The 12,964-nt window shown below is 41.1% G+C and overlaps 1 protein-coding gene across 1 annotated transcript in view; it reads right to left on the bottom strand.

The window, feature by feature from the left end:
• Window positions 1-12,964, bottom strand: part of rbm46 (RNA binding motif protein 46) — a 350,512-nt gene that overhangs the window by 46,578 nt on the left and 290,970 nt on the right. Inside the window, exon 3 of the mRNA XM_087980129.1 lies at window positions 810-1,277. Coding sequence (XP_087836255.1) covers window positions 810-1,277 — 468 coding nt within the window. The remainder of the gene's footprint in view (window positions 1-809; window positions 1,278-12,964) is intronic.

Here is a 12,964-nt window from a genome sequence, read left to right on the forward strand (position 1 = left end):
CCATCCATGCCTCGGCACTACAAGGAGTGTCAGTTGTCTTTTCTTCCTGATCAGAACGGCAAATAAGCCACACTTTGTTTAAATCACACTGCAGAGAATTTCTGGGCCTGTGTAAGGACTTGCAAATCTGGAATGGAAAGATATCATTCTGCAGGAGGAGTCACTTATTTTGAAAGACGTTTTCTATTTGAAAGAAATCTATAATATAGGAGAGCGATGAAGGCACTGGAGACAGTGCAGAGGAAATTTACCAGGATGTCACCTGGACTGGAGAGTTTTAGTTATGGAGTTTGGATAACTGTAGTTATTTTCCTTGGAGCAGACGTGACTGTGAGGGGACATGACTTAGCTGCATAAAATTATGAAGAGAACAGACAGGAAGAAACTTTTCCCATTGGTGGAAGGACCGATGACCAGAGGGCACAGATTAAAGGGAAAGAGCAGGAAGTTTACGGAGATGAGCGGAACATTTCTTTTAACCAGGGGTTGGTGGGAATCTGGAACTCACTGCCTGCAAAGGTGGTAAAGGCAGAAACCCTCAAACGCTTAAGTAATATTTAGACATACACTTGCAATGCTAAGGCCTACAAGGCTACAGGCCAAATGCTGGGAAGTGGGATTACAAAGTAGGTGGTTATTTTAGACTAGCAGAGACTTGATGGATGAAGGGCTTGACTCTGTGCTGTTGACGTGAGTCAGTGTTTGCTTTTTTCCCCCCGAATTCCTTCTGCAGTAAAATTAGGATTGGTAAATCTGATGAATCAACAAATCCAGGCGTCTCTTAAATTACTCCTAAAAGATTTCAGTACCTGGAATTAGTTTCCGTCTTGCCATTGCAGCAGCTCTATGAGATTCATATTCCACAAATGCAAATCCACGATTCTTTGTCTTGTCAGTGGCACTGGGGTAGACAATAACATCAACGACACCTTCAGTAACCTTCTTCATCTCTTCAAGGATTTCTTCCTTTTTCTTCTCTTTTGGAATTGCACCAATGAACAATCTGCAGTTATCCAAGCTAACACAAACACCAATAAATTTTCCAGGTCGAATTTCATAATTGTTAAGCATTTTGATTGCATTCTGGGCTTCTTCTCTTGTAGTGTACATTACAAAAGCATAACCTCTATTCTCACCACTGAATTCCATCATCAGTCTAAACTCATAAATTTTCCCTGCTCGTTGGAACACAGGTACCAATTCATCTTCATACATGTCTCGTGGAATTTTTCCTACAAAGACTTCACATCCACGAGGTGGTGGTGGACCTTCCCAACCTGTAAAAGAAGGTAATTTTTTAAATTGTTTGATAAAATAAAGAAACTTATCAATATGGGATGAACTAATAAGGTTCGATGTTACACATAAAATGCACATTACAAGATTGATCAGTGATATTAAAAGAAACATTCAATTTTAAATGCCATGAAGTTTGAAATTGAAAGTTTGTACCAAATCACATCTAAAAAAGATAACTTTACTTACAAAATAGTTTATTAATTATTTTACATATGCATTACACAAGCTTCCACCAATCATGTTCTTCCTCAAAGTCAAGAAGGGCTGAGACCAAAAAAAGCTCTGAAATTCCTTTGACAAGGAATCATGTGATGATGGGACTTTTAATTGTGAGTAGAACTTTTAGATTTCAAGTGGGTAAGAACATTAGCTTAATTATTTGTTTACCTTCCACTAGCATAAAGACTGTGGACTAATGCATTTGTATCAAATCCCCAAATCTTCCAGGATTTACAGGATGATATCCAAATTTAACAAGACATGATCTGTGAGTCATATCAGTTACACAGCATGAAAACTGACCATAACCTCAAAACAAACTGATACATACATGTGAAGCTTTGCAAATGATTATTTAATTGAACCCCAGTTCAACTTATCACTTTCTCAAAAACAATTAGAATGGCCTTGCTAACAATGTTTTTATTCCGTGGATGAATACATACTAATAAAAACAACCGTGGTTAAAAGTGGTTTAGAGGTAGGAACTAAATATTCAAGTGCATGGGTCTTTTTGAAAGGATAGATTGGAATAGAATTGTGGTGGGTAGTTTTGTTAGTACAAGGTGGAATGAGTACAATAGCAAGAATAAGATGGATCAGATGATGCAGAATCCATCTAGATGAAGGCAAAAATAACAGTAATGTTGGGGGCTGCCATACGACAGGGAACATGTGATAATTAGGGCACGTAAAAATGGAAGTACACTAATCATGGGTGACTTTAAATCTTACACAGACAAAGGATAGCAAAGAGGAAGAATTTGTAAGAATGTATTTCGGACAGTTTCCTGGAATAATATATTGCAAATCCAACCATATATTAATTTTCGACCTGGCGGTTTAATAAATCATCTCAGAGTAAGAGATCCCCTTGGGAACATTGACGATAAGATGCTAACTTTTTGCATTCAGTTGGAGTGTGAGAAATCTGGGCTACAAACAACTGTGTTGAACTTAAGTAAGGGAAATTACATAGGGATGAGGTAAGAGCTGGCTGAGTGGACCGGAAAAAACGATTAATAAAAAAAAGATGGTCGAGGAATAATAGAAGATATTTAAGAAAATAGTTCATAACTCACAGCAAAGATATACTCCAGTTAAGGATAGCATCAAATTGAGAGAAAGAAGTGACAAAGGTTAGTGTAAATGTGAGGACTGAGAAAGTTTTAAGAAAAAAAGAGCAAAAATAGGGGAAAAAGAACTTTGACAGCAAACCAGCAAAGTACTACAAAAACAAACAGCGAGATTTTCTTTAAATATGTTAAAAAAATAAAGAAACCAAAGTGATCAGAAGCTTTTTAAGAGAAAAAAACTGGGAAAATTGGAAAATGCCAGAAGAGCAGAATAAATACTTTACACCAGGCTTCATGGTACAACAGGTTCATAGCATTCCAAAAAGACTAAATAATCAAGGGGCCAGATGGGTGGGGTGAGGATATATAGTCCATTTGTGCATTTTAAAAATTAAACTGAAGAGGTATGTTACATATATTCAAGGCTGAGATGGACAGATTCCACTAAGGGAACCAAGGCAGGAAATTGGAGTTGATAAACAGCTCAGCCATTCTCATCAAATGATGCAGCAGACTCAACGGGCTGATTCCCCCTTCTGTTTCTACATTTTGTGGTCTTAGCACTTAAAAATTAACGTGATCCCAGACACCAGCAAAAACAAACCAGAAATAAAGCAGCACAAGAGTGCCATTTTATTACTGAAGTTCACACAGTCAATTAACATAAAGTAACAAGCTATAAAATGAACACCATAAAATTTGACTTTATATAATTTGCTGGGTGTCAGCCAAACTCCGATTCTATAGTGACAGGAGACAAAAGCATTGCACCCCCTTACCCACACTAATCAGGTCCTTTCTCTCCACCCCACATGGATGAATCTTTCCAACTTATTTCCCTCCACAAACTTACTCCTGCGCTGTCCACTCATGCCCTCTTCCTTCTCTACACTCTACCACCTAGATTTCACCGTCTTGCTCAAATATAGGGAGATCAAAATGGAAATGCATTGACAATGCTGCAAAAGTGGAAACATTTTACAAAGCAGATTCAAATACTACAGCTATATAAAACATTGATTGCTGAAAGAGAAATCATCAGAGTTCAAACCCCAGAGCCTGAAGTATGGACAACTCTTCCCTTCCATTAAGAATGGTATCTAACGTTGAAATATATTATCTTTAAAATAGCAAATGTATGCCTCAAACAAATCTGCTAAGCAGAGAGTTTAAAAAGGCTGTATAATAAAACATCATAACTATGAGGTGGCTCGCTGGTTCAGTAGTTAGCACTGCTGGCTCACAGCACCAGGGACCCAGGTTCAATTCTAGCCACAAGCAACTGTCTGTGTGGAGGTTGCACAGTCTCCCAATGTCTGCGTTGGTTTCCTCTGGGTGGTCCAGTTTCCTCCCACAATCTAAAGACGTGCAGGTTAGGTGAATTGGCCATGCTAAATTGCCCAGAGTGTTCAGGGATATAAAGGTTAGGTGCATTAGTTAGGGGTAAATTTAAAGTAATAGGTTTGGAGAATGGGTCTGGATGGATAAAGTTAAAAATCACTCAGCATCAGGTTATAGACTAACTGGTTTATTTGGAAGCACTAGCTTTCAGAGCACTGCTCCTTCAGCAGGAGGTTGTGGAGTATAAGATCATAAGACACAGACTTATACCAAAAGTTTACAGTGTGATGCAATTGAAATAGATATTGAAAAAGACCTGTTTGTTAAGTCTCTCATTTTTTAGAATGCATGTGTTGGTTTCATTTCTTTAACATGTAAATCCCAGAACTTTTTAAAAAAAAGTTACATTCTCAAAAGAACGTCAACAATAGGTGCCATATCAGTTCAGACAATGCACTGAAGGTTGCGAGTTGCCCTGTGTGAGGCTATCTGTTTCTAAACTAAAAAAGGGATTTAGAATCTTACATTTTACAGAATCATGCAGTTTTTTGAGCAAAATAAAATGTAATTCTGCAAGTACAAATTCACCCCAAACACTTATGGACGTATGCATATGTATGTATGTGTGTGTGTGTGTGGGGGGGGGGGGGGGGGTGTGGTGGTGGTATGAGTATCTGAGAGTGTGTGTATGTGTATGTATGTGAGTGTGAGTGTAAAAGGGTATAAGTCTGTGAGAAGATGCGTGTGTGGGTGTGTATGTGTGAGCTAATGAGAGAGCTTGTGTATGAGAAAGGGTCTGTGTGAGTGCATGGGTCTGTAGGAGTGTGCATGCACGTGTGAGACAGTGTGTAGTGCAGTGGGATCACCTGTAGTGTGACATGAACCAAAGGCCCTGGTTGAGGCCATCCCCATGGGTACCGAAGTTGGCTATCAGCTTCCGCTCCACCACTTTGTATTGTTGCCTGTCCCGAAGTCTGCCTTGGAGGATGGTCATCCAAACATCCGAGGTCGAATGTCCTAGACTGCTGAAGTATTCTCCAACTCGGAGGGAACACTCCTGTCTGTTGACTGTTGTGCGGTGTCCACTCATCTGTTGTCGTAGCCTCTGCTCGGTCTCACCAATGCACCATGCCTCAGGGCTCGGTTTGGGTGGGTTACTATATTTCTGTTGAATAAAGGGAACTATGGAGCTATGAGGAGCTGGCCAAAGTTCAATGGTGCAATACCTTAACAGTGGAAAAGATGCAGGATCAGTTCATTCCAAAAAGGAAGAAAGATCCTAGGAGGAGGCATGGGTGGCCGTGGCTGACGAGGGAAGTTAAGAAACATATAAAGTTAAAAGAAAAAAAGTATAACATAGCAAAGATAAGTGGGAAAACGGAGGACTGGGAAGCTTTTAAAGAACAACAGAGGATTACTAAGAAGGAAATATGCAGAAAAAAAATGAGGTACGAAGGTAAACTGGCCAAAAATATAAAGGAGGATAGTAAAAGCTTTTTTAGGTATGTGAAAGGCAAAAAAATGGTTAAGACTAAAATTGGGCCCTTGAAGACAGAAACAGGGGAATATACTATGGGGAGCAAAGAAATGGCAGAAGAATTGAATTGGTACTTCATTGCCAGGAATTGGTGTTGGAGAGACTGTTAGGTCTGAAGGTTGATAAGTCCCCGGTGCCTGATGGTCTATATCCCAGGGTATAGAAGGAGGTGGCTTGAGAAATCGTGGATGTGTTGGTGATTATTTTACAGAGTTCGACAGATTCGGGATCAGTTCCTGCGGATTGGAGGGTGGCTAATGTTGTACCACTTTTTAAGAATGGTGGGAGAGAGAAAGCAGGAAATTATAGACCAGTTGATCTGACCTCAGTGGTGGGAAAGATGCTGGAGTCTATTATAAATGATGAAATTACAACATATCTGGATATTAGTAACAGGATAGGTCAGAGCCAGCATGGATTTATGAAGGGGAAATCATGTTTGACTAATCTTCTGGAATCTTTTGAGGATGTAACTCTGAAGATGGACAAGGGAGATCCAGTAGATGTAGTGTACCTGGACTTTCAGAAAGCTTTTGATAAAGTCCCACATAGGAGGTTAGTGAGCAAAATTAGGGTGCATGGTATTGGGGGCAAAGTACAACTTGGATTGAAAGTTGTTTGGCTGACAGGAAACAAAGAGTAGTGATAAACGGCTCCATTTCAGAATGGCAGGAAGTGACCAGTGGGGTACCGCAGGGATTAGTGCTGGGACCGCAGCTTTTTACAACATGTATTAATGATATAGAAGATGGTATCAGTAATAACATTAGCAAATTTGCTGATGATACTAAGCTGGGTGGCAGGGTGAAATGTGAGGAGGATGTTAGGGTGACCTGGACAGGTTAGGTGAGTGGTCAGATGCATGGCAGTTGCAGTTTAATGTGGATAAATGTATGGTTATCCACTTTGGTGGCAAGAACAGGAAGGCAGATTACTATCTAAATGGAATCAATTTAGGTAAAGGGGCAGTACAAAGAGATCTGGGTGTTCTTGTACACCAGTCAATGAAGGCAAGCATGCAGGTACAGCAGGTAGGGAAGAAGACTAATAGCATGCTGGCCTTCATAACAAGAGGGATTGAGTATTGAAGCAAAGAGGTTCTTCTGCAGCTGTATAGGGCCCTGGTGAGACCTCACCTGGAGTACTGTCTGCAGTTCTGGTCTCCAAATTTGAGGAAAGACATTCTGGCTATTGAGGGAGTGCAGCATAGGTTCACGAGGTCAATTCCTGGAAAGGTGGGACTACCTTACGCTGAGAGACTGGAGCGACTGGGCTTGTATACCCTTGAGTTTAGAAGACTGAGAGGGGATCTGATTGAGATATATAAGATTATTAAAGGATTGGACACTCTGGAGGCAGGAAACATGTTTCCGCTGATGGGTGAGTGCCGAACCAGAGGACACAGCTTAAAAATACGGGATAGACCATTTAGGACAGAGGAGAAACTTCTTCACCCAGAGAGTGGTGGCTGTGTGGAATGCTCTGCCCCCAGAGGGCAGTGGAGGCCCAGTCTCTGGATTCATTTAAGAAAGAGTCGGATAGAGCTCTCAAGGATAGTGGAATCAAGGGTTATGGAGATAAGGCAGGAACAGGATACTGATTAAGGATGATCAGCCATGATCATATTCAATGGCGTTGCAGGCTCGAAGGGCAGAATGGCCTACTCCTGCACCTATTGTCTATTGTCTAATATAGTATACTGATTTTCCAATATCACACTGAATCAGAAATTCAGCAAATTAGATTAGTGGTAGGATAAATCTGATTCACCTCACATCTAAATTTAGATGAAATACAGTTTTACGCAAACATTTGAAAGGAAACAAAATCTAGACAGTCTCTTTTATAACAAAGTCACCCAGAACAGAGCATCTCAAACAAGAGACAGGAAGAGAACAGAACAATACAGCACTGGAACAGATCCTTCAGCCCTCGATGTCTGCGCCAGCAGGTTCTGCCCTTCCACAGTAAAACTGTCTTCAATTATAGGATCCATATGCTTCTGTTCATTTCCTATTCACGTATTTGTCCTGGTGCTTCTTGAATGGTGCTGTTGTGTCTGCATCCACCAGCTTCTCTGGCAATGCATCCCAAACACTCACAACCCTTTGTGTGGAAAACTTGCCTCACACATCTGTTCCGAACTGCCACCACCAGTATTCCCCCACTCCCCCTCAACAAACTGCCACGCACCTTGAACCTGTGTCCCCTAGTAATTGATCAGTCCATCCTAGGGAAAAGTCTTATACACAATTCATTCACAATCTTATAAAGTTGTATTAGGTTGCCCTTCAACCTCCTGAGTTCCAGAAAAAACAAACCCAGTCTATTCAACCTTTCTTCACAGCTAAAATCCTCCATACTAGGCCATACCCTGGTAAACCTTTTCTTTACCTTCTCCAAAGCATCCACATTCTTCTGGTAGTGTGGTGACCAGAACAGTACACAATATTCCAAGTGTTGCCTAACTAAAGTTCTATAAAGCTGCAGCATAACTTGTCTATCCTTATACTCAATGCCTTTTCCAATGAAGGCAAACATCTACCCGCATGACCACCTGTGAACCCACACACCCAGATCCCTCTGCATATCAATACTCCTAAGGATTCTACTATTCATAATATAAATTCAACCTGTACTTGACCTTCCAAATTGCATCACCTCACATTTGTTCGGCTTAACTTCCATTTTTATGCCCATACCTCCAACTGATCCATATCCAGCTGGATCCTCTGACGATCCTCACTATTAGCAACTCCGACAATCTTTGTATCAACTAGAAGCTAATTAGACCAGACACGTTTTCCTACACTATCATTTACATAGATCACAAACAGGCAGAGGTCTCACCACTGATACCTACGGGACACCACATGTCACGGCCCTCCATTCTGCAAAGCATCCTTCTAACCCTACCTTCTGTCTCTGATAACTAAGCCAGCTCTGTATCCATCTTGCCAGCTTACCCTGATATCATGCTTACCCTCCATTCTGCAAAGCCTTGTCAAAGGCTTTACTGAATCCTGTGCAGAAAACTCAACCGCTTTTCCCTCAATCATCTTCACCACCTCAAAACATTCAATCAAGTTAGTGAGGCACGATTCCACTCTCCCCTCATCATCCCCTGCACAAAACCATGCTGTCTATTGCCAATCAGTCCATTTGCTTCTAAATGTGTTTATATCTTGTCCCTGATAACCTTTTCCAATAATTTCCGTACCACCGACTTACAACTCACAGGCATCCCTGCTACCGTTCTTAACCAATGGGGCAACACTGGCTATTCTCCAGTTCTTGAGGACCTGACCTGTGAGCAAAGAGGATACAAAGATGTATGTCAATGCTTCAGCAATTTGTTCTCGTCTCCCTCATTATTCTGGTAAAGATCCCTTCAGGACCCGGGACTTATCTATCTTAATATATATATATATATATATATATATATATCTTAATATATCTTCCTCTTTTAATAACAACAAGGCTTAGAAACTCATCACTTCCTTCCTGGAGATCATCCCCCAACAATTCCTTCTCATTGGTGAATACCGACACACACTATTAGTTCAGGACCTCACATACTCTTTTGGCTCCATACAGATTCCTTCCTTTATCCTGGAGTGGACCAACCCTTTCCATGGCTACCACTTTGTTTTTTATACATGTGTAAAAATCTTTGGTAATTTCCTTAATCCTAATTTGGAGATGCCAGTGTTGAACTGGGGTGCACAGTTAAAAATCACTCAACACCAGATTACAATCCAACAGATTTAATTGGAAGCACATGAGCAAGGATGCCCTGAGGCATGGTACATTGGGAAAACCGAGCAAAGACTATGGCAACGGATGAATGGGCACTGCACAACAATCAACAGACAGGACTGTTCCCTCCCAGTTGGGGAACATTTCAGCGGTCCAGGACATTCGACCTCGGACCTTCGGGTGACCATCCTCCAAGGCGGACTTCGGGACAGGCAGCAACGAAAAGTGGCCGAGCAGAGGCTGATGGCTAAGTTCCATACCCATAGAGAGGGCCTCAACCGGGACCTTGGGTTCATATCACACCTCAGGTGACCACCATTGCACTATACACACACAGAGACACTCCTACACACACACATATACACATGGACACACACACGCACACAGACACTCACACACACCCTTACAGACACACACACTCCCACACTCTCATATGCATCCTCTCAGAGACTTAGACCACTCTACACTGACGCACACATATATACACTCTCTCTCACAGACACTCTCTCTCACAACTCCGACACACATGCACCCCCTCATAGACTTAAGACACTCTACACTCACATATACACTCTCTCTCACACTCACAACCCCCAAATCCAGACAGACAAACAGACACACAAAGACCCACCTGCACACATATACATATACGTTTGTGGGGTGAATTTTTACTTGCAGACTTACATTGTACTTTGCTCAAAAACTGCATGAATTCATGTAAAACTCTGTTATCACACTTTTTAGATTAAAATCAGTCTAAACATTAAGGCACAGACAGAGAACACGGGGGCTAACACCTTCAACATATTGTCCAGCTAACATCAATTGTTACAGTTAACCTGAGAATGCAACTTTAAAAAAAAAGTTTTGTGATTTATACATGAAAGAAGTGAAACTATCATGGTATTTGAACAGATGAAAAACTCAACAGACAATCAACGTAATTTTCAATGTATAATTTCAGTTACATCACACTGTAAACTTTTGCTATAAATTCTGTGCCTTACAATTGTGTCCTCCACAACCACCTGATGAAGGAGCGGCGCTCCGAAAGCTCGTGTGCTTCCAATTAAACCTGTTGGACTATAACCTGGTGTTGTGTGATTCTTAACTTCCTTTATCCTGTTTGCTAATGACTTTTCATGTCCTCGTTTTACCCATCTAATTCCTTGTTTAAGTTCTTTCCTATTTTCTTAAATACTTCAAGGCTTCATCAGCTCCCATTCTCCTATGCTTCCTTTTACTTTCTCACCAAGATCATAACCCCATCCCTGGTATTCTAAGATTCACTCAACTTCTCCTTCACTCTCGCAGGAATGTTCCACTCCTGAACTCTGCCATTTGAAATACTCCCACGTGCTTGATGTAAATTTATCCTCAAACCAGCCACCTCTAATCAAAATTCTCCAGTTTCCGCCTAATATTGTTGTCGTTTGCCTTTCCCCTAATCTAAAACTCTCACCTAAGGACTGTTGTTATGCCTATTCATGAGTCTCTCAAAACTCACAGCATTATGTTCACTACTCCTGAAATGCTCCCCCATTGACACATCACTCAATTGGCTGGCCTCATTTCCCAAAATCAGGTCCAGTATCACCCCTTCCAGGTTAGACGGTTTACATATTGTGTCAAGAATCCCTCCTGAATGATCCTTACAAACTTTGCCCCATCCAAGCCCTTAGCACGTAGCAATCCCTAGTCAGAAGTGGGTACTGCAGATGCTGGAGATTACAGTCAAGATTAGAGTGGTGCTGGAAAAGCACAGCAGGTCAGGCATCATCCAAGCAGCAGGAAAATCGATGTTTTCGGCAAAAGCCCTTCATCAGGAATTCCAATATCATTTACTTAGATCACAACAGCAGAGGTCTCGGAAATTCTTGATGAAGAGCTTTTGCCCGAAACGTCGATTTTCCTGCTCCTTGGATGCTGCCTGACCTGCTGTGCTTTTCCCGCACCACTCAAATCACGATTCCTAGTCAATATAGGGGAAAGTTAAAATCACCCACCACAACAAGCTTGCTGTTTTGACATCTTTTCAAAATTTGTCTACATATTCTTTCCCAAAGGCTTCTTGGGGGGGGCTGTGGTATACCACCAGCACTGTGATTTCACCTTTTCTATTCCTGATTTACCTGATTACCCATACTGCCTCTTTACACTAGTCCTCTGAGGTATCCTGCCTCAGTACAGTTGAGATACTCTTTTATCAGTAATGCAATTCCCAAACCCCTTTTACCTTCCTTTCTGTCATACTTGGAAGATATAGATTCTGGGACATTCAGGTGCCAGACCTGTCCCTGTTTCAGCCAAGTCTCTGTAATTGCAATTATGTCATAGTTCAAAGTACTACCCAAAGCTGTAGGTTCATCTCCCTTGACTATTATACTTCTCGCATTGAAACACATGCATTTAAGACCATGTCCCCTGCTCTTTTTCAGAGGATTTTCCTGACTGTTCTAATTCTTAGTAATTTTTGCCTTAGTTGCTGCTTTCTGCATCTACTACCCCTACTCCTTTGGTTCCCATCCCCCTGCCACATTAGTTTTAACCCTCCCCAACCACTCTACCAAGTATCTCCCAAAGACATCAGTCCCCGTCCTGCTCATGTGTAACCCATCCAGTTTATACAGGTTGCCACCTCTCCCAGAACCAGTCCCACTGCCACACAAATCTGAAATCCTCGCCCTCACACCATCTTTTCAGCCACATGTTCATCGCCTGATATCAGAAATAGACCAAATGTCTCATCAAGACTGTTTCACCATTCAATAGCTGATCTTGGATTTTAACTCAAATCTATAGTAGGAACAGAGAAAGACTTTTATTTCATTTGCATTCCAGGTTTTGTAACCTTGGATCACCCCAATCAACTTTATAATAAACTAAATGCTTTTTTGAATGCTGTTCCAATGTAAAAAATACAGCAGCCAACTTGCATACACAAAAGAGATATTAACTGATCAAATAATCTTTTTACAGTGTTAATCAAAGGACAAATATAGCACATAAATATAGCTAGTGGAAAGTCTGATATCCATCTAAGGGGGTGAATAAGAGATCAATTCAAAGTCTCATCCAGAACACAATACTTCTAACACCAGAGCCTCAATCCAGATTTTGTGTCAAAGCTCTGGAGCGCTGCTATTATTAAACAACAAAGTGATTCAACTGAGTCACTGCAATGCAGACTTGATCAGAAGTATCAATGATCCTAATTCAATTATTTTTCTTTAAAAAGTGAAGAAACTCAGTACAGCAGTTCCCCCGTATCCTTAGGGGTTACGTTTCAGAATCGTAATCCAAGATGGAGGACGGGAAAAATTTCTGGCTGTAAGAGCTGCTCCTTTTTTTTGAGGTATTTTAGGTGTTGGAGGTGATTTCCTCGAATTCCAGGAGCAGCAATTACTGTTTTATATGCTGTTGCATTGTTTTGGAACTTTGGAAAAAAAAAAGACAAAACAACAGCAGTTGTAAAAGGGAGAAGAGCAGACAAACAAAGCACGTGGTGAGGACAGTGCAGGAGAGAGAGAGAGAGAGAGAGAGAGAACCTGCACAGTTACCGCCTTTGCTGTTTGAATTAGTGTATCGATGGACATCGGAGTGCATCTGGGAAAATTAACAAACAGTGAAATTCACAACTAATCTTGGAGGAACTGTTGGGCGAAGTTCACAGCACAGAATTAGATAAGCTGTTTTAAGTCTGTCCAAGTGAAAGGCTGCAGTAGTGAGTATA

This window comes from Chiloscyllium plagiosum, unplaced genomic scaffold, assembly GCF_037043375.1.
Source record: "Chiloscyllium plagiosum isolate Xiang-an unplaced genomic scaffold, Cpla_swu_hap1 HiC_scaffold_36, whole genome shotgun sequence".
Lineage (NCBI taxonomy): Eukaryota > Metazoa > Chordata > Chondrichthyes > Orectolobiformes > Hemiscylliidae > Chiloscyllium > Chiloscyllium plagiosum.